The 24,029-nt window shown below is 43.3% G+C and overlaps 2 protein-coding genes across 2 annotated transcripts in view; one reads left to right on the top strand and one right to left on the bottom strand.

Annotated features, from left to right (window-relative positions):
* Positions 1 to 11,010, top strand: part of YDJC (YdjC chitooligosaccharide deacetylase homolog) — a 16,734-nt gene extending 5,724 nt beyond the window's left edge. Inside the window, exons 3-6 of the mRNA XM_026860032.1 lie at positions 4,610 to 4,769; positions 5,522 to 5,621; positions 6,398 to 6,575; positions 8,711 to 11,010. Coding sequence (XP_026715833.1) covers positions 4,610 to 4,769; positions 5,522 to 5,621; positions 6,398 to 6,575; positions 8,711 to 9,035 — 763 coding nt within the window. The 3' untranslated portion in view covers positions 9,036 to 11,010. The remainder of the gene's footprint in view (positions 1 to 4,609; positions 4,770 to 5,521; positions 5,622 to 6,397; positions 6,576 to 8,710) is intronic.
* A 320-nt stretch (positions 11,011 to 11,330) lies between these two features.
* Positions 11,331 to 22,644, bottom strand: UBE2L3 (ubiquitin conjugating enzyme E2 L3). Its single transcript, XM_026860033.1, has 3 exons — positions 22,435 to 22,644; positions 18,458 to 18,644; positions 11,331 to 14,176 (listed from the first exon to the last, which is right to left on the bottom strand). Exons 1-3 carry the CDS (start codon positions 22,627 to 22,629, stop codon positions 14,022 to 14,024), a joined length of 537 nt encoding a protein of 178 aa, XP_026715834.1. The 5' UTR covers positions 22,630 to 22,644; the 3' UTR covers positions 11,331 to 14,021.
* Between the last annotated feature and the right edge of the window lie 1,385 nt (positions 22,645 to 24,029).

Here is a 24,029-nt window from a genome sequence, read left to right as displayed (position 1 = left end):
GGGGGGGGGGGGGGAAGTATGCAAATGCCCACATGGAAAAACTAAGAAGTGTACTTTTTCGCACAAAGCACAGCCTTGCTTTGTCTCGTCGGACACCGGGATGTTTACTGAAGCAGGATGTCTAGATACAGACATTTACATGAGGCTCTTAATTGTGTCACACTTGAGCTGAAACCAGTAATGTCCCGGATACAAACAGGATGTTGAAGGTGGGATCTGTCTGCCCATGAAGGAACAAGGGTAGGTGCCATGCTTGTGCCAGAGCACGCAGCCTTCAGCAGGACAACTGGGCCTGTGCTCGGCAAAGCCCGTAATTCCCACAGCCACCGCAGCTGCTCCCAGAACACAGGGACTTCACAGAGACCATGCTGTGGCCAGGCAGGATGCGGGGCATGCAGCCACCAAGCTCAGAAATGTGCAAAGCTGAGGCCACGTTAAAGAGTGACTCAGTATAATAACCGTCTCCAGGGACCCTTGGCTGCTCCGGATATGGATGAACAGCGATCGCAACTGCACAAAAGCCTCAGCAGAGACATTTGCTCAGAGCACTTGTGTGGCAAAAGAAGCAACTACTTGAAAAGGAAGCAGTTGATTGTATTTCCTCTCTCTGTTTGATAACTGGGTTGGGCTTCTGACTCAGAAATTTTTCCAGACTGAATTCCTTGTTGCCCCTTGTAGCATTTGTTGTAAGGGTATCTCCTTTTTTTCCCCACCTCTACAGGGGATGCTGAGCAGAGAACCACAGAGCCAGGCTGGCTTTAACAGCCAACTGTCAGTGGAAACAGCACACTAATGGACTAACCTTAGTGACTGCAAAAGCTACCTCTTGTCAGCAAGCTCACAGACAGCCCAGCCTAATGCTCCTTCTGCTGTAGGAGCACGCATCTGTAGACACTGTCCTTTGGCTTTATCAGGAGTGAACTGAACCCTTGTGCTAAATCCTGCTTCACATCTGTGCTTTCTCCAGGGCAGTGGGACAGCCTTGGAAACACCCAGATGCAGGCCTCTCCAGACAGATTGTGGAAGGGTCACTGCTGCTTAAAACAACTACCAAAATGAGTTGAGATGCCAAGCAGGTTCCTCAGCATCATTTTGTTTTGGCAACGTAGCTGTTACTCCAGTGCTTTTATTGCAGAAACCAAACTGTTGCTTGAAGCTCAATGCCAATCCTTTTATTTTGACTCTTGGGTGGAGCAATTAGCAGTTAGATATGACTGGCAATGACCAGCAGGACTCACCCTGTCCCATCTATAAAGGACTTGAGCAGAGCAGCAGGTATGAGGTCAAACCCACACAACTGAGCTCTGTTCCCAGTGAGGCATCACATGCTATATAAGCTTCCTGAGCTGCTGGCCTCTGCTGTAGTATTTCAGCCAGTAAAGCTGCAGATACTTTACAGTCTTTGAAGAGATGTGGGCAATGATAAAGTATGTTTGTGTAGCAGAAACAATCATCTGATCTCTGAAAAAAAGGGGCCCTTCCAGGATATTCCCATAGCTTGACTTTTCTTCCTGCTTTTTTTACAGTACAGCACGTTTTGGCATTGCTCTTTGGCTGCAGAAGCTACATTTTGGTGGTGAAAGCCACTCAGGAGCAAGAATTAGTCCAGTGTGTGTAGAAGTTAGTGTGTAAAAAAGCCTGTTCGTTCAGTCTTAAAGCCAAAGCATGACCAGAGCCCTCTCACCCAAAGTACAGCCCAGCTAATTACTACCATGATTTAAGTTCTGCTCGTTTTTATCTCATTGCACTTAGGACTTCAGATAGTCCTGACACTGCATGAGTGTTAGGAATGAACAGCGGCCAGCAGGACATTTGGTGCTGAATAGGAGCATCATCTGGCTCACTGCGTTCAGAGGAAACATGTATTTAGGTACAGGAGAATGTTAGCTAGCAGCTGAACCCCGCTGTGCCCGCTGCACTGTCCTCCTTCCCGTATCCTTAAGCCTTCCCAGCATGCCTGCTTCTGTGCATCTCCCACAGATGAGTATCTCTGAATAAGTTTCTCATGTGCTGCATTTTGAGGTTTGGTTTCAGTCCCTGTATCCCAGAGCCATTAAACACTAGCAGTTCCTCTTTAGATGCCCCAGCATGGACAGTCTGTCAAACCAGCCAGGACTAACTCTAAGAGAAAACTATTAAGACATTCAGCTGGTGTTAGCCAAAGCTCTGAAACACGCTCTAATGTTACAGTCAGAGTCTCCCCTTACAGCGAGAACAAGGCCGGCTCTCTCTGCACTTCCACATTCTGCACATTCCCCAGCGCAGGGGCTGGTTTCAGCCGGGGCAGAGGAGCGGCTCTCAGGTTACGCAGCGCAGTGCTTGGCTCCTCCGTGTCCCACACCTGTCAGAGGGGTTTGCCTTTTCCTGGAAATAGCCTCCCTCGCAGCATTTGAGGCACGGCACAATTGGAGGTAGTTCATTCGATGCTCCTGGGAGACAACACTGAGAGGCTCAGCTGTTCATTTCTTGCCCTCCCACAATACATGAGAAGGAGAGCGCTCAACAAAGAGAGTCTCCCATCTGCTGATTCATGGTAACACAGGAATCCTTTCTCTTGTAGACGGTAGTGGCTGTGGTACAAACAGTGCTATCAGCTGATGCAGTCAGAGCTTCCCGGAGACACGATAAAGAATCTGGGGTGGGCTTCTAAAAAAAAACAAACCAAAACCACAGGCTGCCCCTCTGCCTTTGGGCTGATGCAGAGTACACAGCAGGTCACGGGGCAGTCCCCCTGCCACAGCACCCCTTCTCCACTGTCGCTGCCTCCTGTCCTGCTATCAGCTGCCCACTTAAGGGCCCCCCCTCCCAATGACAGCATCTTCCAGTGCCTGTGTTAGCAAGCAGTTAGTATGCACGTAGTGTGCTCAGGCCCTGTATGAAACAAGATGAACATTTATCACCAATTATACAATCAGGCCCTGCTGGAGAGAAATCACCAAATCAGAAAAGCCAGAGAGGACCTTTCTTTCCAGAAGCATGTTTCCTCCATTAAGAAAATGTTCAAGCTCTGTAATCAGAGTGGACTGGAAAGACATGGACTCATTTTGTTTCACAGAGCTGTCAATGCAACTTGACTCATTACATTTATGTCTTTGAGAAGCAGCAGTACCTAGCAACAGACTACAGCATCCACCTGGAGCACAGGACATGGAGGAACCAGGAAAAAAGACTTTCAGTGCTACAAAGGCCAAAGCCTTAGGACCTAAAAGGAGCTCAATGACTTTGACTTGGGCCAATCCATCCACAACCCTTCTGTCTCCAGTAACGTGGTGCTTCACTAGTCAGCTTCAGGACAGCAGGCAGAAGGGGAAGATGCTTAAGTGGAGATTACTTTTGTTATTCTCCTTGTGATACAAGGGGTGTAACAGGGACAGACTATGCCCAGTTTTAGCAGCTCCATGCAGAAGTTCCAGGAAGGATTTAAAGCATCACAGACTTGTTGCCTTGAAATTAACTCTGCCCCATGACTCAGACTGGGCAGCGCAGAAGGAACATTGCAGTGCTGTCATTTACTTACTGGGTCAGCCAGAGGCCAGGGGTTGTCTTGGAAAAAGTTTCAAAGCATCATTTTGGCCACTGATTCTGAGGACTTCCAGAAGCGCTCATGAAATTCAGCACAAATCTGAGCACTCACAGGTCCTGTTTTTATTGTAGGGGAATCCACAGCACAGACCAAGAAGGAAACACCAGCACTCTGCAAAGCCCTGTGCCTGCGAGGAGCTCTGCAGATACACTAGCTCCAGTTTGTTTCTTTTTTTTTTTTTTTCTTTTTTTTTTTTTTTTTAAATGTTGCAGAGCGCAACTAGTTAATAAATTGTACCCTTGTGATTCCTTAGCAAGGCTCTACACTTCCACTGCCCACCTCCCTGCAGTAATGCTTTGTGTGGGAGAGATGCTACTTGTACAGTTTAGCCTTGTCACTCAGCGAGGGACCATCTGCACCAGTAGACAGAAACTTGGCCATTGCAGGCAATTTCAGCTGCAGCTTCTTGGACCAGGAAACCCTTAAACTCAGACAGTATTTACACTTGTAGCCTATACTGTTGCCATAACAGCTGACTTGAGCACTGTTTATATATGGATTCTACTTAAGGGCAGCTTTAGAAGTTAAGTAAAACTCAAATGTCTCATAAATGTAGCATCTTTAATAGGGTGAACAACTCAAGGGAATACCTAGCAAGGGCTAATGAAGTGCTTTAGAAAAGGGTTGCAAGGTCCAGATTTTTCTGTTAGACAGTAGTGACTGCAGGGCAGTTCTAGTAGCATGCAGTTATGGCATTTAGTGCAGTTACATTATTGCAGTTACACCATTTAGCCCAGGATACCTTGTGGCTGCTCTCTGTACACGAGTCTGGGCGGGTAACAGAGTTGGGGGAGTCTCACAGACTGGCCCTTGGCGGACTGCACAGGGCTGTTACTTGGAGATACTCTGCTCTGGTTAGTGTCGTTCTGCTTTCCTTTCTAGAAGAGCAGAGATACAAAGATTTACTTCAGTGAGTACACCACCACTTTTTAGTTCAGCGTAGATCTTCCACTGAAATCTCCCCCTCTGGCCACAGTAAGGGAGGTAGAGGTGCAAAGCTTAACAGATACTTCATTCCTGTTACAGACACAGCATTCCAATAGGACTGCATGCCAACCTCTCCGAGGGCTCTCCTGTATGTGAGGTGCTTAAGACAAACTCTTCTCTGCTCAATGAAGATGGATTCTTCCACGGGAAAATGGGATTCAGAACAGCTCTATCAAAAGGTCTCCTGAATATGTCAGAGGTAGGAGAAGCCCCATACAACTGTGCAACTTGCTTTCCTGATACAGACCAGCCTGCACTTACACCAGCACATAACAGCTGAAGACCCTTCCCCATTCCCAGCTTTGAGTAAGCTTAGAGATGAATCTTTGCTGTGTTGCCTGGGCAGCTGAAACTGGCTTTCTGGGTCCTGGGCCTAATTCTGCCAAAGGTTCTGCAGCATTTCAGTACTCATTCCTCCCTGCTTAAGTGCCTGCACGTGTTAACATCCTGTTAACTACTTATCTGAGGGGGCAGAACAGGCATTAGAACAGATAATTATAGAGAACCTAGAGATCAGTGAAAGGAAAATGCCAGAGAAGTGCTCAGTAGGCAGTAGGCTTTTCATCACCTTGTGAGAGGCTTCCATTCTCGAGGAAGATGCTGGTTTTGCCCCATGAGCAAGGATGTATTCAGGGGATCAAAACTGCCTACAGAATACAAGCACCCATTTCATTTTAAAGGGAAACAAGTGTTCAGACATCCTATGCATTTTAGAAAATGCCAGTATCAGCACCATCCACATAACCAACACCATAAAGGCCCCACGCCCAGGGGAGGCTCTGGGCACCCAGCAGTACTGCGTGTCCGTTCACACATCACAGCACTTTGTGCTTCCCAGGGCCAGGTCCAAGTAGCGGCCAGCAAGGCCTCCAGCAGCCCCCCATGAGCCCCCCGTGCTCTCCTGATCCCACCTGCTGACAGATCTTGCTCTGACCCTCCTCTGCCACGCAGGTGAAGCAGGAGCTAAAAGCCCAGGTGGAGCTGTTCCGTGAGCTGACGGGTCACCTACCTCCTCACATGGACGGGCACCAGCACATCCACGTCCTCCCAGGTAAGAAGGGAGTCCTCTTCCTCCCAGCACTGAGCAGGTGAGGGAGTCGGAGAGAGCTCAGATGGGACTTGCTTTGCCACGGCTCCCTGTTTAGGCAATAAACCTGAGAATTCACCTCAGCATCCTAATTCCATGCTGCTGCCCACAGTGACAGAGGCAGACTGGGGCCAGCACCAGACAGGCCAGTTTAAACTGGAATGCTTGAGTTTGCAAAAGCTGGTAGTTCTTTCAGGTGCTACAAGAACACCACCCTGTCATGTTTCCAGACCAATCTCTACAGCTCTCAGCATGCTTTATGGAGATGGGCATGTATCTTTTGTCCCTGTTTTGCAAATAAGGTCATTGTGGTACAGAGTGAGCAAAAAGTGAGAAAAAAAATCCAAATTTCCCCACTCCAGCACTCTGGACAACATTGCTCTTGGCAATTTACCCTCACAACAAATCTGGCTGTGCAGGGGCTTGATGAAGAACTTGTTCCTGACAGTGCAGTCACCTCTGGTGCACTCCAGGACCAGAGTCACTAACCTTCAGGGGCTGCTGGACTCAGTGCTGGAGGGAAGACGAGGCACCTCTAGCAGATGTTGAGGGAGTAATGCTCTTGGTATAGAAGGGGACTCCTGGCCCAGTGAAGAAAACCATTTCAGCAGAAGATAAACCAAATGGGATTATATTTTCTTACACATGGAAAGGAAAGACATCTCTGTGTTAACAGCTTGCAGGGGACATGCTGAGCTGGTTATCTGATTCCTGACTACAGCTCTCTGTTTTCCTTACAGAGGTCAGGCACGTATTTGCAGAGGTGTTAGAGGAATATGGCATTAAGTACACACGTGTCCCAATAGAGCCAGGCCTTCATAACTGTGACTGGATTCCACAGTCCCTGATGGATTTTTATCTGGGAGTAGAAGAAGATTCTTTTAACACAGTCGATGTGTTTACAAGGCATGGAATAAGGTAAGACAGGCATTACTCACCCTTTCTGTAGTAAAGCTTTAAGATCTTATCAGTTCCTGATAGCATCTTTTCAGAATGGAACACCACCTTTCTCCTTCCACTTTGGGGCTTACAAGGAAGTTTAGGAGTACAAAAGTGCTGGGGGCACTAGGGTTTAGTAAGAAGTTTTGTTTGAAGAGATGACTCACTTCCCACCTGACAGGGATTGCTCTTTTCGGGGTGGGTTTCTCAGACTTTCTAGTGAAGCTGCTTTAGCCTGGCAGCTGGGATGGGAGGAGGCTGAAGTGCTGTATCACCACTGGAATTTTAAAAGTATGATCTAGGGAAATTTTTCAAGAAATAACTTTCCATCTTCGTGGAGGAGTGGAGAAAGGGTTTTAAGTAGCAGGAAAGAGACTAATTAGAAACAAGTGTTGTTAAGGGGAGGCAGCTCAGAGAGCTTTCAATGCCCCAGCAGGGGACTGCTGCTCTAAGCAAAGTCTTGCCAGTGACCTGCACCTCAGGGTCCAAACCCAAAAAGCTCAGCCCTTCTCCCAGTAACATATTTTTCCTAAAATCTCAGACTATTTTATGGATTAAAGCCATTTCATTTGAGACCCCTGCAGTCACCTGTCCTTTGGGGCAGATTTCATTACTTCCTAAGAACTGAAAAAGTTCTTGGATTTTTTTTGGTATGTTGTTCCGAACACTGGCAGCAGGCTGGCATTTCACTGTGCCCTTTCCCACTGGAGCACACAGACTGCTCGAACAACCCATTTCTGAGGAAGAGATGGGCACAGCAACTCACAGAGCAGTTGATCAGGAGAGAGTAACCCTCCTTCCAGGGCTTTCACGACAGGGACGCTGTGGGGGAGTGTAGTGGCAGCCCCGCACGCTCCAGGGCTCCCCACGCCACCGAAGGGGCAGGGCTGGTGTCGGTTTACCTCCGAGAAGCCGCTGGGGGCGCAGGGAGGAACCTGTGGGGCCGTCCCTGGGACCTGTGTGTTTACACCCACCGCCACAGCAGGCCCTCAGCTGCAGCCACTGGGACACACACCACGCTCCACCTCGTCCCCTGGCATCAGGGGAGTTGAGGAGGGACAGGCTACTACAAAAGAAATGTGTAACACGAGGAAACCTAGGAAAGTTAGAAGAGTGGGGTCAGCTGAAGTCACAGGGAACCCAACTCTGCAACTCAGTTTCAGCATCTGTGCAAAGAGGTACCACACTGAGCCCCACGAGTTGATTTATCACATGGAGAGTGCAAGACTGTGCTTACTGCCTAGCAACAAGGCAAGATGAGACAGTTTACAGTTAAAAAAAAGTCAAAACTTCTTTTTCTAAGTAAATCCTACACTCTTCTCAAGAAGAGCTGAGTGTTCAGCTAGGCTCTTCCTTGATCACGCAAGTCAAGACTCCAGCCTTGGTTTCTTCCAGGAACTTTCTCATTCTGCCCCTGCATACACTTGCACAGGCCCCCCCTGGGCTTGCACGTGCCACGCTGGGAGAACTGAGGTTTGTAGCCAGACTTGAACAAAGAATTGTGTTGAAGCTACATAAGAAATGGCCTCTAGCTGGTGTCCATTGCCTCATCTTTGGTCCAGTGTTTTGTCTTTATTATGGCTCTTCGGTACATTCTAGCAGAATGCTTTGATAGCAGGGGTTTCCATTTTATTTCAGTCACTTTTTGTGTTTCCAAACAGCTGAGGGTCATTATCTAGAGATGGTTATTATTCAGGGTTTAATTAGCCTAGCAATAGTAAGTTGTTTGACAGGTGGCATTTCTCGGTTTAGCTCTGCTCTTCCTTTTTGTGCCAACAAAATGCACCTGCAAGCTCACAGATGCCGAACAACCCTTGTGCTGTCGCACAGCACACGTAGATACAGTAACAGCAGCAGTGCTGGTACTGGGGCTTTCTGTCAGGCTGAAGGACAGCTGCTTGAAACAGTACCCTGGTTTCAATAGGGAAAGAAAAAGCATTGCCAGCTTGCAGTTCTGATTTTACTTTTGTTTATAGTTAAAAGCTTTAAAATCCACCCTCACCTTTCTATCTTAAGTTTTAGGTAAATTTTGATTCCCAATCCACTAGACCTAACACACTCTTTTCTAACCACCTTGTTAGCATTAATATAAGTGTTCCCTCCTCTGGGTGCAGGTGGCCAGACATTTACATAGGTCTGAGCACCATGGGCAAGAACATGTCCGTCAGTACCATCTGGAGCGCCATCGATGCCGCCATGGCGCAGCTCCCCTCCGAGGCACCCACAGCCCTGGCGCCGCGGCGCGGGACCGTAACGATTGAACTGATGGTGCACCCGGGGTACCCCAGCGTCCCACCCGTTGGCGGCTGTGGGGAAGGCCCGGATGATTTCTCTCAGTCCTGGGAGCGCCTCCATGAACTCCAGACGTTAATTAAGCCAGAGCTGCAGAGCCAATACAAAACCAGGAACATTCAGCTTTGTTCGTTCAAAGATCTTTAAGTAAACAAGCGTATGTACGTGCAGTTACCCTACTCTGAAGACAGGCAGTTGCTACCATCCTGAGAAAGCAGACCGCTGTTATCAGTGTGATACCCCGGTACAGCTGAGAGGGGCCGGAACAGCCTGGGGATGGCATCAGGATGTTCACAGACGAGCAACAGGCTGTGAGCAGCTACAGGCCCCAGAGCCTCGCGTGGCAGTTCTTAGGCCACAGTATCTGCTCTGAACACGACAAACCTCTTCTGCGTCACCCCTCGCACACCATTCCAGTGCAGCACGGCAGCCGAGGGCCGGCCTCCTCCCAGGGCTCAGCTCCTGTCAACGCAACACCGAGCAGCACGAAGACACTGCGAGGCTGAGGAGCACAGGGGCACCCTGAGGGTTCTGATCATTTCTCTTTTTGGACTTAACTGCAAAAAACCACGCTGGCGAGCAAGTGCTGCTTTGGAGCAACCGCTCGGTGTAGGCTGCCCATGGGACACCTGGCAACCTTCTGCATGCGGTTTCCTGAAAGCACGTGGTGGCGGTCCCTTGCCCTGCCCATGGGTGGCAGGGGCGCAGGGGCCTGTTCCCTGCGGAGCGTCTCTGCTCAGAGCAGTCAGGGCGCGGGTTGAGTGTGGTGGTCTCTGCTGCCATATCCCACCCATCGCTCAGCCAGCGGCAGTCATGGCTCTTCCTACTGACACTGCCTCTTGGCATTGAGCCACAACAGCAAAAGGAACATCAGCCCCAGCCCTTTCAGAGAGGCTTTTCTTTTTTATTTTTTTGGATGACTTTGCAAGAACAGCAACTGTTGACCCATCTGCTATTTCAGGAACTGCTGTGTATGAGAGCTCACCAGCAACTGTTCCTGCACTGCCCAGTGCTTCTCACAAAAGATGCGTGGGATGGCCATGTACCAACTCCGTGCAAGTTCCAAGTGCAGAAGGTCCTTGTATTTGTCCATTTTTATTCCTGCCGTCAAAGCATTCAAACTTCCACAAGCCCTGGTAAAACTATGATACGTTTAACTGTGTTCTTAACTGTAGCCCTGTCACATATAACTTTCACATGGGAAAAAAATATTTTCGATTAATTGTGCTAATTTTCAGCGCAAAAGCGCTCTGTTTAATGTAATCAGTTTTGGTTAATAATTTTTTAAAATATTAAACATTTCAATATGATCATCATTCTTTTAAGTGAAAAATAAACTCAGGCCTTTTTCTACTGTAATGCTTCAGGAGAGTTTTGGTTTTAGTGAGAGCTGGAGAGCAAAGGAACCCACTCACCTGCCTGCTCCTCCGGGGCTACCCGCGGGTGCTGGAAGGGCACCTCTTCCTATGGTCAATGGGAACCGTCTGACCTTCCCTCTAAAACTGCTGAGGAATTGTTTTTTCTGTACAAATATGAAAACCAACATCAAGGGTGCTTTAGAAAACATTTTTCCAGGTTCCTTCCTAAATTATTGTCACAGAATTAATTTGATGTTTCTCAAAGTCTGCACCCAGCATACTGGGGAAGCGCCGCGCCCCCCGGCCGAGTGAAACAGGAGCAGGCAGGGGTCACCGGCTGCAACAACTCTGTTTCTGAAGCTCGTCCCAGCGGCATTTGGCGGCAAAGTTCCTGCTGTGTGATAACAGAGAGTAAAAAACCCCGAGACACTTAGACCTGCCGGAAACGGCTGCAGTTCCAGAGCACAGAGAGACCCGTAAGTGCCATCTAGTGACCGATGATACTTTATTCTCATGCAGGGATAAGCCTGACAGCAACACCGGTTGCTTAATACCAGACCTCAGCATTTTACGTAACGTGACCGTATTTTGATGGATACTTTTTACCCTTATTTTCAACGTTTAAATTGCTCCATATGCTAACTGATAAATTTGCTCTGATCACACCCATCGGGGCATTACACACCTGCTGGCAGTTGTTTGCATTTTCTGCCAGCTGAACACTGGAACCACGACAGCAGTTTTACCTGAGTTCTGTATTGAAGAAAAAATATATTTTGAAAATTCTGTATTTTTAAATGAACAGCCTTTAACCCCAAATTTTCTTTTAAATGCAAGAGAGTTCCGAGTGAAGAAATTAGTAAAGAATTACCAAAAGACTACTAAATAGGGAACCTTTCAATTGCATAAAACGTACGGAGGTAAGGAAGCTTCTTGGTGGTTCTGTGAAAGCTTTAAAGGCAATACTGAGTTCAAATTAAAACCACCTTCAGACCACTACCTACAAATGTCATTGTACCAGGTTACTTAGACTTCTTTTCCTAAACCCCAACTCTCTCTGAAAAGAAATCCATGCCACAAAGCCTTTGAGAGCAATTTTTATTAGGGTAGCAGAATGGAATTGCAGAAAGCCTATACCAGTACTCCTGGGTGTAGTTTCACCAGTATGTTGTTTTTATTTTGGATATTAAACTGCATGTTTAGAATTCAGCATGGCTTAGGGAACCAGAGAGAACAAGAGCTTGATTTCCTGAGTTAACATAGGACTTTGCGCTTTTGATTTTTTTTTTTTTTTCTCCTCAGACTTCAACCATACAGTACAGGATTTGATCTGTCTTTTTTTTCCAGAGGGCTGCCTATGAACAAAAGCCATCATTTAGGTTTCACATCTCGTAGTTTAGAAACTGAACTCTGAAGAACACACCAAGAGAACCGACAGCAGTATCTGTCTTCTGTGTGACCTCTGCAGATGAAAGGGGAAGGGCTGGTGCAGCACTGCTGCAGGCCTGTACCCACCGAGTGGAGCTCCTGGAGTCGCACGGCTCTGCCCGCTCCCTTCCCACAGCATCCAAGTCACACCGATTCAGATAAACGCAGTCTTTGCCCTGAGAGGCTTACAACCAGAAAGTAAACTAGTTAGGAGTAACAAGGGCAGCAAACTAGTGCTACAGGTTTTTTTCAAATAAAATTTAGAGAATGGCAAGTTTCCATGCCAACAGACATGATCAAAAGGTACAGTGACTCATGTGATGCAGAAGTTACACACTTCAGTTTGACAGATAATTTGGCATTATTTTATTATGAATCCAAGTGAGCGTGAATGAAACAAAATCAGTACCAACTTTCTGCAAATGACGACACAAAGATGTGAAAATTTGGTAATAGACAGTGCTCTCACAAGCCTGAAAACACTTAGGAAATGCAAATTTCCGTAAATAAGGTGAACGTGGTTTAACTTTATTTACCTGCCAAAGAATCTGTCTAAGAACACTTAAACATAAAATTTCTTAGCTCCCTAACTTATAAAAAAAATTTACTTTCAACAGAGGTGAGGTACTGGGCTGTCATTGTTTACACTAAATTGGAAATGAAAGCTGGAGGGATGAGAGGGATGAATGAAGAAATAGCAAATATACAAGACATTAAAACCAAAAGAGACCTACCGCTCGACACGCTAGTTCTGAAAGGTTGCAAAGGCAGAGGCTGTATTAAAACTGAATTGAGGAGTACAGACAACCCCAAGGGTGTGAGGGATTTTCTAACTCGCTTCCTGCACATCAAAATGATATGTGCTCCCAGATACCTGTGGATTTCGGGAGATAAATCTGTTTGCTCAATAGCATACTCAAGTTCAACAGGCGGGGAGGAGATGGCAGTTTGATTGTGTGGCAGTTTGACTGTGGAGCTACGATCACGCTTCAGACTGGGGAAGAGAGACAGGCAGTCAGGGGAAAGCAAGAGCCGCAGTAAAGGATGCTCAGTTCTGAACAGAAAGGGCTGCCTTCAGCATGCGTAGGTGTGCCCTGCAGCAGCGGGCAGAGCGCTGCCTGGTTAAGTTAGAATGATAGAATGATACTTGAAGTACTCATTAAATCATCTAACCCGTGTGTTTTTAAAACAAAGGACGAGCAGTAGCGAGGCGTTCTTTGTTACAGGTTATTGCTTAATCCTGGTCTCATACCATCTTCAGTGAGAACTGTACAGCAGTCGGGCTGGGAAGTGGCACGAGCGCCGACCCATAAAACACAGATGTTTCTTACGCACTCTGATGGAAAAATGTTCTAAGATGACTAGCAGTGCTGTCAGATTGAGCAGTGCTGTCAGATTTAGTACTGGAATTCAAAATCAACAGTTCCAAAATACCGATTTTTAACTCAAAAGGCAGTTTATCACTTTGGTACCTCTTGGTCCCCAATTTCTGAAACTCTTCTAAACGGGTTGCAATGTTGTTCTGTGCACGTTTCCCTAGCTACTCTGCATAGCTCTTAAGAATAGACATGATAGAAATTTGTTATTCACATTCCACTACTCATTTGCTACAGAACTTTTTTTCCAAAGTTTTCCAAAAGCAGGACATAAGCCATATTTTAATTCAACAATGCACACAAAAACTTGGGTTTCCCCGTTTAATAAACATTTTGTGGTAACATCAGCCAGATTTACATAAGACCTGGACATTATTTCTGATTGTTTTTGTGGGGTTTGTTTGGTTTTTGCTTAATATGTTACAAACTGAAGTTAAGGGGAACTTGCCAACAAGTTCCACAAAGCACAGTGCAACATTTAAAAAGAAAAGTAAACAAAACTGCCAAACACTCAATCATTTTCTGCCAGAAGTGGGATTTTTTTCTAAGACATCAGTTTGAGGAGGGGGACAAAATTCAATGAAGAATCAAATGAACTCAAGATAGTGGGAACTGCAAGGAAAAATAAGAAATGACAGCCACAACCTTTTCAATTTAAGGGCAGAATATAAGTCTAAGATATTTTTGATAAATTCTGACAAGAAAAAGAAAACAGCATACTTTAAAGTATATTGAAGCAGTGATTTTTAAACAAAGAAAGCAGAACTAGAACATCTTAAATTTTAATCCTTTCTTTACAGGTTACCTAGCCCACTTTTGATTAAGAAAACTGTAGAAAGTTAGTAACAGCCACAAGTTAACACCGAAAGGTGGCACTTGTCAATTTTCCATAGAGTCCTGCTTTACGGGGTGTCTCAAATGCACTGCTCCGATCTTCTATCATACGTTGCTGACATCAATTGTGTCAGATTTTAGTCCACTGGTCGCTTTTCACCATATTTCTTTGTAAACTCTTCAGCGTTCTTACAGAATTTTTTACGGTCCTTAGAGTATTCTTCAGCTAGGTCAGCCCGAAGGGGATGCTCGGGCTGTGGATCATTCACCAGTGCTATGAGGGACTGGATTACTGTCAAAAGAAGTATAAATACCGTCAGAGACTAAAGAAGGTTAGTTTTAAAAATCAAAATGTAAGCAAAATTCCCCAGTAAAAGAGCTTTAACTGCATTTAAATACATCCCCATAAATCTAGGGTCTTTTCAAAAGCAGAGCATGAATAAGCTATAGCAAATATGCCAAGATTTAGTTCAATGACCGTGAATGAACACCAGAAAATTGTATTTGTAAACAAAATCTACTTGAATGGAGACCAAAATACACTACAAATTATTCCCCATGTAACTGGCATCCTATCTGATATTCTCCTATGGCTAAGAAAGAAACTAGGTTCCACAGACAAGCCCATCTAAAAAGGCCTGTGTAAAGATGGAATTTCCATCATGAAACATTTTTTCCTAACACCTGTCACAATGACGCAGCTATAACGGGGCCTACTTTTGGAAATGTTTTTTTCAGCTTTATTTTTCTGTGACTCTTACTTCCCCTATAAACAGCAGACTATTTTGCCCTTCATTCTAAACTGCCAAATGCATCCACTAGTAGAGATACACCAGGCAAGCAAATGGGTAAGAACTGCAAGACACTTCTCTCCCCAGTGTTGACAGCCATTTCATCACTGTTCCCTATCACTTTCAAAGGAAATGTCATTCTTAAAATAACTGAACTGTACTTGACATTTACACAGTGAACTTCACAGACTACAATGGCATTTATTGCTACATTTTCCTCATATACATTCTCATGACCATTTAAAGCAAGACAGGTCACAACAATCAGTTGTTCTTATATCCATCCACTAAAAGGTATATGTGTAACTGGGCAAGTCCACAGAAACTGCATACACAGAAAAAGCATCTCCCTGTATGACAATATTAATAATATTCTGTTGGAGGTAAGCTTGGGCTACCCAGGGGAATATAAAGCAGCACCCAAGAGTTTTTAAAGCAAGCACAACAAAACTCTGAACTTCAGACATTGCACACTACAGCCAGCTGCCTCCTCCTGAACTCACATAAACCAGCGACACCATCCAGCAGCAGGGAGTTCCACAACTCAGCCACACACAGTGTCCAAGCCAGAGTCTATCATTTGTTCTGAACCTGCTACCTGGCAGTTTAACCAGATTCTGTCTAGTTTTGCAATACAAGTTCTTACAATACATACCACTCCAACAGATGCTAGAACACCAGGGTGGGTTCTTTCAGAGCATCAGCTTTTTCACACTCATACGCTGTTCCACCCTTATGTGGGTAGGGAGGCTCTGCACAGAGACCTGGCCAGGCTGGAGCCATGGGCTGAGCCCAACTGGGGGTTTCACTAAGACCAAATGCCGGAGGCTGCCCTTGGGCCACAACCACCCTCAGCAGCGCTACAGGCTTGGGGAGGAGTGGCTGGAGAGCTGTCAGTCAGAGAGGGACCTGGGGAGGTGACTGACAGCCGGCTGAACAGGAGCCAGCAGTGTGCCCAGGTGGCCAAGAAGGCCAACGGCATCCTGGCTTGTGTCAGCAATAGCGTGGCCAGCAGGGACAGGGAGGGGATCTTACCCCTGTACTCGGCACTGGTGAGGCCGCACCTCGATTCCTGTGTTCAGTTTTGGGCCCCTCACTACAAAAAGGACATTGAATGACTCGAGCGTGTCCAGAGAAGGGCAAAGGAGCTGATGCAGGGTCTGGAGCACGGGTCGTACGGGGAGCGGCTGAGGGAACTGGGGGGGTTTAGTCTGGAGAAGAGGAGCCTGAGGGGAGATCTCATCACCCTCTACAGCCCCCTGACAGAAGGGTGCAGAGACGGGGGATGAGTCTCTGTAACCAAGTAACAAGCAACAGGACAAGAGGGAATGGCCTCAAATTGCGCCAGGGAAGGTTTAGACTAGATATTAGGAAGCATTTCTTTACAGAACGGGTTGTTGGGCATTGGAATGGGCTGCCCAGGGAGGTGGTGGAGTGCCCATTCCTGGAGGGGTTGAAGAGTCGGGTTGACCCAGCGCTGAGGCATTTGGTGAACTTGGGAATGGTCAGTGTGAGGTTAAGGGTTGGACTGGATGATCTTCAAGGGCTTTTCCAACAAAGATGATTCTATGATTCTGTGGTAGAAACAGGGAACATACCTCAAAACAAATACTCAAAATCCAGAGAAATACATTTGTCACTATACTGCTAAACAGGAACATTTCTTACCACAAATCAGAGTTTAAATTTAACAAGCCAGCTAAGGAATGTAGGCTTGATATTAGCTTACTTCACAGGAACTCATCAGTCCCTCACCAGTCCTGGACTTAACAACAACTGCCATCATATTAATGACTACTTAGGAAACGAGCATCAGTACTGCATGTGACATTCCCTTTTTACTAGTAAAACATGCTAAAACACCATACAGAAAGTGTTAGTGTTATTAAGCTTATTTAACACACAAGCCAGAAAAAAACCCATTGTCATAACAGGAGCTGCCTCAATATCCACAGCATTTTAAAACTACACTGTCACAACAGTTTAATATTAAGCATAAATTAATAAGTATGCCAGTAAGATGCACATTTACTACATGAAATGTGAGTTAATGATTTATGGTAAACCTAATCTCTGCACTTTCTTGACACTTGACTGATCAAAACCAATCACTTTGATGCTGTACTAATAATGTTGCATTATTTCCTTGAGAAAGGCCCGAGCAGCACAGAGACTGAAGTTTATTTTTCAGTGCAGATGAGTTCTGGAGAAAAAGGAAAAGACACTTAAGAAGGGCTATAAGACTGTAGCAGGTTCATACAAGAATGTTGTAACAACAGACATTGACACTAAAACAACTACTTGAAGCAGCAAATGTTAAAAGACAAAAGACCACAAAACAGCAGAAATGGAGAGATTTGCAATGTTTTGGTACCCCAGGTTTGTTCCAGATTCTGATTTTAGTATAGTTTTTACCCTCTCTCAGATAAAGAGGGAATTGCTACTTCTCAGGGAGACACAGACTATTTTCTTCATGCAAACAACTGCTTCAATAGTTCCAACTAACACCACCTTGCATTTCAGGCTAAGTAGAGACATGTTCCTTCACTTAACTCAGGAAGACTTGTCATATTAAGACAACTGCTAAGGTGTAACAGAAGCCTTCTACACATTGCTTCTGTTTCATCTCTTCTAGGGATCTTTGTCCTGTATAATCTGGGATAAACAAGTTGTAAGATCTTCACTGACCTATTTAACAGGTTCTTTCTGCTGCCATCTCTGCTTTCCCTAACATTCAACTGCTTAAGCTCTTCCAGAACAACTACAGCAATTTTCCTATTTTGTCTTTGGGGCAAGATCATGCAAACTGTAAGTAGTTTTATTAGCATGCAGACGTACACAGAAAAAAGAAATCTTAAATACAGCATTGTTTACTATCAGGAACACAGTTCAAGTGAAAACCACCTTAAAGTGTCTGGAAGAAGGAAATGCTTTCTCCTACAGAGCAAGGTATTTCAGTGTCAGTAAAGCTCTTGCACTGAACTATACTACTCAATTGAAATAGTATTAAAAAATAGGTTTTGCAAGGATGTTTGCTCTTTATGTACAATAGTAAATGCTTAATATTAAACTAATCATTACCTGCCAGAAATTGTGGCATTCTCACCACAACAACTAATGGAAGCAACAACAGAAAAAACTACTCAGATCACACTCAGTCTGCCACAGAACCTGATGAAACTTTTTTCCTTAAAAATATCTAAATTCTTATCCAAAGACACTCTACACAGGAAGTCTCACAGCAATGATCTTTTAAGAACTAGGAATTAATCTGTGTTAGGATTTCAGGTTTTATGATTCCCTAGGTATCTCAAACCAAATGTTCAAATCACTGAACCACACGGCAGAGGTTATAAAATATACAAAGTCTTGAGGTTTTAGACCCTTTCCTTCAAACATCCAGGAGCGTACTGAACACCTCTGGATTATAAAGTCACTGTCTGAAAAGAAACACAAAATAACGCCCCTACACAAACCACCACCAGAAGTTCTAAGTATGCTAAGGACACCACCTGAATAAGCTCTTCAGTCACAAAGAGTTTTGTGGTTTCCTGGAGGTGGAAATGCCACATGTCAGTGTCATTACCTTATGCTCCAGTAACAAAATGAGATTCCAAGAGAGTGGCACACTGCTCAACTTGTGATTCACGACACAAACTTTATGACAACAAACATACCATAAGAGCAGTGACCAGCTGACAAGCTGAAATGTTGTTAGCTTTAAACTGAAACACAACACCAAGTTTCTCAATATCCAGTTCTTTCTCCACATGGAGTCCTACCTTGGTCAGTTTTGGTTGCTGGCTTCCAGTTTTCAGCACTAATTACTGGCAGACAAACCTGCCCCTTTTCATCGATGTTAGGGTGATAGATCTTTGTTTTAAATGTAATCTTGGGAGGTTTGAATGGATATTCTGCTGGGAAGTTGATTTCGATTCTGAAGGCTCCTTTATCATACGGAGGATTGTCCTGCAAGAAGAAGGGAGAATGTCAGGAATCTGGCATATTCTAGTGGATTAAGAAAAAGCATTCTCTCGACTTTGCTCTAGCAAATGACATCTTCTATTTGGTAAGAGAGGCGCTGTACAACCCCTACAACATTTGTATTCACCCTGGGAAAAGCAGATTACCATTGTTCTGAAGCTGGTTGACATTCCTACTGGTAAGAAAGCATCCAATCCCCTTCACTCCAAACTCAAGGTCCTATCTAATAAGTGGTTTTATTCCTGACTTTGTATTTCAAAAAACATTGTAAATCCTTTTCAAGATACAAACAGGAAGCCTGACAAGGAAAATTGGTTTCTCTGAACCTAGTTATTTTATGTGTCTCACAACATGGTGGTATGAACAGCAAAGCAATTTGATTTGTCAGATTTCCCTATATGTGCCGAGAATGTTTTTGTGCTGACTACACAAAAATCTGCTGAGCATTCATTGGTACTAAAGATAGATATTCACTGCGTCTGCTGATCAGAACATTCTGAATTTGTATGCAGTTTTAGCACCCACTCTTATCAGATCATTTTTGAAGGAGCATGGTGAGAGAACCGTGAAGTAAGCAAAGTAGTTCTTCATGCTGAAACAGAAAAAACAATGCCCAGAAAACCTGCTAGACTATTGATACCACTTCAAATACTAACTGCAGAATAAAGGCAGAAGAAAAATAAACCAGTGCTACATTAAAGCTTATGAAAATAGCATTCTGCACTGCAAACAGTAACTATGGCATGAAGCCTTTCCAAACACCCTGGGAACAAGAATCAAAGGATAAGAGTTTCCAATCAGTGTAAAGTATAATCACACATTCTTCATCAGCAACCTGGCCATCCCCTGCAATCAAACCCACTCCAGAAGTTAAAAAAGGTTTACCAATATTTGGGGGTGGGGAGTGTTCTATTAAAGTATCTTTCAACAGAAAACATTTAATTTTAGTTTCATCCATATGGAGAAGTCTGGTTGCGCATTTCTAAGAAACACAGCACAATTTCCACAGTCAAGGGAAGAGGTAACCAAGGTAACTTTAAAATCACTTTCTAACCAAGCAATCCTAAAAGCTTTGGAAGTTTAACAAATAACTTTTGGTGGTGGTAACAACCTAAGCAGTTAGTGCCCTCTCCCCCCACGGCTTGCTTGTTCTTGCCTCGGCCACGTGCTGTAACTTGTGAAGATGTTCACTGAACTGATACGGGAACTGACAACATCTGTACTCTGCTTGACTCTCAGTCAGAACAGTTCTTCACTATAACACCAATAAACCCTTTACCAATGTATGTAAAGGGTTTCGCATGTCTTAAATAGACAAAACACATAATATTCAAGCAATTAATTTCCAATTATTTGTTATATTTCTTTTGACACTCAAAGGAAAGGAGAATTATAAACACCAAAACACAAGTGACAAACATGACTCATTCAGCCAGAGTATCTTTGCTTTGCAGAAGTTAAGTGAAATGAAATTCACGATACACCAACAGTACCTCTTACAAAAAGAAGGAGCCTGGGGGAGATAGTCTTGTTTTGACATTGAAATCAAACAAATAGCGTACTTTTCCAATACGCTGTACATAACTATCTTATTCTACAATTCGGAACAGGAAAAGAAGTTGACAAGCCATCTTCAATTTGCTGTCAATTGAGCAAACAAACAAGTTGTTCCAAAGAATAAAATGTTATGTACAATAAAAACTTTTAAAGCAGTATGTTTCACAGTAATTATGTGAACACTGTTAAAAATATTAACCTTTGTATCTTTCACACCTTAAGATGATGACTAAATAATGCCTAGTTATAGAGTGTAATAATCAGTAACTGGTTAGTCCTACTGAAGTATGAGTAATATGTCTTTAAACCCTAAGCAAGAACATTTTCTAAAATGGAAGCACCATGTAAAGCTTCAAAAGCAAAACTCAGAAAAAAATCACCCAAGCTTGCAACCAGCTTGTATATTACATTAAGCCATCCACTTCATTCTCAAAATAAACTGTACTACTCTTTGAACATGTACAGCACAACACTATTAATTACCACAGGAAGTATAATTTCATGACATAATTCCCTCTTAACTATACCAGTAGTGAATTTAAGGCTATTTCCCTTGTAATGGGGCATATTAGAAACCAGAAGGCGGGTATGAAGCACAGTTTACTGCATCAATGTTTAAACACTTGTGGTGTTGTGGACCTTTGCAATATAAACAATAAGCTCATACTCTTGTGAGCAGAAACTGTTAAAAATAGATGCTGTACACCACATATTGCTAATTTTAACAGGCACAAGTATTTTGGTGTTTTGCTTTATTAGTCATATTTAACAGCCTTACACTGCTTCAAAGTATTATCAAAGCAGTAAACTCTTACACAGAAACCACCAATATCAGAGTGGCTCATTAAAGCGTATTGTTTCTCAGCTCTGTCAAGTTTTAATATCAAATCCTGCTTGCTTTATTTGCAAGAGTAGCCTCAATCACTCAGAGGAATTACTTGCAGGAATATAAGTAAAGAGAGTAAACTAAACGTATTCTACAGTATTCAAAGTGCAAAGGCTCAGCCATGATCTCAGTCTGTGCAATCTGAATTTGGGAATGGCTTCCAACTAACAAAGCTGAGATACAGGTCAAGAGGTGTTTCAAAGCCTTATAATAAAAAGACAGGTTTACACTAGTCAGGGGACCTTTTAGGTAGCGCCTGAAGAAAAGCAGAACTGATGCCCTAGCGGCACAGCTTCTAGTGCTGCAAATTTTAAAAGTATCTCATGTAGCGAAGGGAGCAGGGGCCATGGCAGTGGAAAATAAAGGAGGTGAAAATCTAAGTGGTTTCAACCAAGGAATTCAACATACTAGATTACCTGCTTTCCCCTTCATAACAAATCCCTCTCTACTTGACTGTACAGTCGTTATCTACTTTTATTAAACATTCCCTTAAAAGATTATAGTGCTTTCATAAAATTAAAAGTGCTTTTTGTGGGGTTTTTTTTGCATTAATTAATGCCTGAATAAAGAGACTTTCTTTTAAGGAGCTCACTTCTGAAAATCCAAACCTTTTCCTTGCATCAAACTTTTCCCAATACTCAATTTTATCCTAATAATAAATCTAGTTGATTTAGAAAAAAATCTCAAGTCAACAAAGTATTTCATACCTCAGTTTTTTCTTATGATGATGTAGATTTTTTACTTTAAGCTTAATTCAGTAAACTACAAATTCCATTTGCTGTCCCCACCACCAACTCTCCCAGTAACTCAGTGCCATCACTGAGTCCACAGCCACGTGTTGGACCAGGCCTACAATTATGGAGCACCCAGGTAGGTATTGATCAGAGAAGTCTAGAATAACAACCTTTCAATTACGTATGGATTTTTCTTTCAGACTAGTTATAAGAAACATCTACTAACATTATCAGACTTTGATAAAACAAAACACAAAAGATACTGAAAATCAGACAGGAAAAATTACATGATGTGTCCAAGATTACACAAGATGTCTGCAGAGGATCAAGAATTAAATCCAGGAGCACAATTCACCGTCCAGAGTATGTTTAAGATGCTGTGGTACAGTCTGTATAAATCTACACTGTATGTATAAACAACTAGCTGCTTCACAAACCCAAAACTCTTGAAAGCCAGGTTTTATAAAACACATGCTTGTCAGGGTGTAGAAATTATTTCATGGTCACCAGCAGTGCTACTAAACTGCAGATTTATGAGATACAAATGATCCTCATTTTATTTTAAAGCTCATTAGAATAAGGAGTAGTCTATACTCACAGGAACAATAAGCCCTTGCCAGGTCAATAAATTAGCTTCATCAACCTGGATATTACGGAAGTTTTTCATTCCACATTTGCGGATTTCTTCAAGCTCCTGAAAAGCAAGCAAAGTGTAAGTTAATGATGGTATTAAGCTAGATGTGCACATTTCTTTTTCAAAATCTTTAGAGGTCAGTGTGGCTTGCTTTAACATTAAAGAAGCTTGAGGTTTTACTGGTGGCAACCCACACAAATAAGAAATAAAATTTCCCACCTGTGAGAAGTAAGATTTTCTGAGACAAGATATTAAAACCCCCTTATTTTTTGGTATGGCAGGAAAATACAAAAATGCCTTGTTATAAACATCATTACAGACATAACGATGTAAAAGTATTTAAAAAGCTCATTTAAAATGTTTTAAATCTCAAATGCAAATCAATGCCTTTGGTAACAGACTACTGATAACTGTGAAACAAATAAAGTGCATCTTAGGACTTCTCTGAAAGAAAAGTGATTTGGAAAAGTTATTTTTTAACAATTGTCAACATGGATAAAGTCACTGAACAGGCCAATTATTTTAACTGCAAACTAACAAATTCCTGCACGACCAGCTTAAATGGATGGAAACCTAGGAAAAAAAAATCTAATCCAAATTAGCCTTATTTAGATTAATAACTTGAGAGGATACCGCTTTATCTCCATTTTGTAGCTCAACATTAACATCATATGTTAAGATACCTCTTTTTATAGCTGTATCACTCTTGAACAAGGTATCTTTCTGCACCAATCACCAGAAAAACCATTTTTGACCAGTTAGTGATCCAATTATCACTGAAACAAGTATTTAAGCATTTGTATATTTAAAATTATGTATAAATCCTAGTGTATAGCAACTGTTTCCTGGAATATTTCAAAACACCTAAAAAGAAGCACCTCAAGGTTCCACGTTTTTCCCCCCATAATTACAGTCCTTTGCTGTTGAATTCAGCAGTTTTCTCATTAGAGATAATTTATTTGAATTCAAATTCAAGTCATCCACAGTGAAATATAAAACTTTTCCAGTGCTTTCAATACTGAAGCACATGCCTGCATGTCTACATAGGTTAGGAAAAATGTTGCTTATACAGCAGCACTGGTGCACTCTGCCAGCACACGGTTCTTCACTGGGTGCTAGCATATTTGCAAAACTAGACTGTATATTATTATGATAAAAACACACATTACAAGCAAAGAAACTATACACTGAAAAACAAAAAAGATCCGTTTTCCTGGTACAAGTGCTGTACTGTCCCTAGTTTGGTTCTTTTGTTGATGGGGGGGTGTTTGTTATTATTTTTTTGGTTTTTTTGTTTCTAAAATAGCTTTACAATCATCTTAGATCAAACCTTTTTGCCTCTAACTGGCAGAGATTTAATACTTGCCGTAATCTCTTGCATAAATTTAGCATCATGATAAAATGCAAACCCAAAGGGAAAATGAGATTTCCAAAGGCAAATGAAACAAAAGTCACATGACAGTCACACATCAGAAGATTAACATTTACATTCCCACCCACTGCACCTACAAGCAACAGCACAGTCAGAACACAGAAGTTTAACCTTGGAGTCTTCAATA

The sequence above is a fragment of the Athene cunicularia genome (assembly GCF_003259725.1).
Source record: "Athene cunicularia isolate RWA chromosome 15 unlocalized genomic scaffold, athCun1 chr15_part1, whole genome shotgun sequence".
NCBI classification, from domain to species: Eukaryota; Metazoa; Chordata; class Aves; order Strigiformes; family Strigidae; genus Athene; species Athene cunicularia.
The sequence above is the reverse complement of the archived record's forward strand: the minus strand, read 5'-3'. Positions and strand labels throughout refer to the sequence as shown.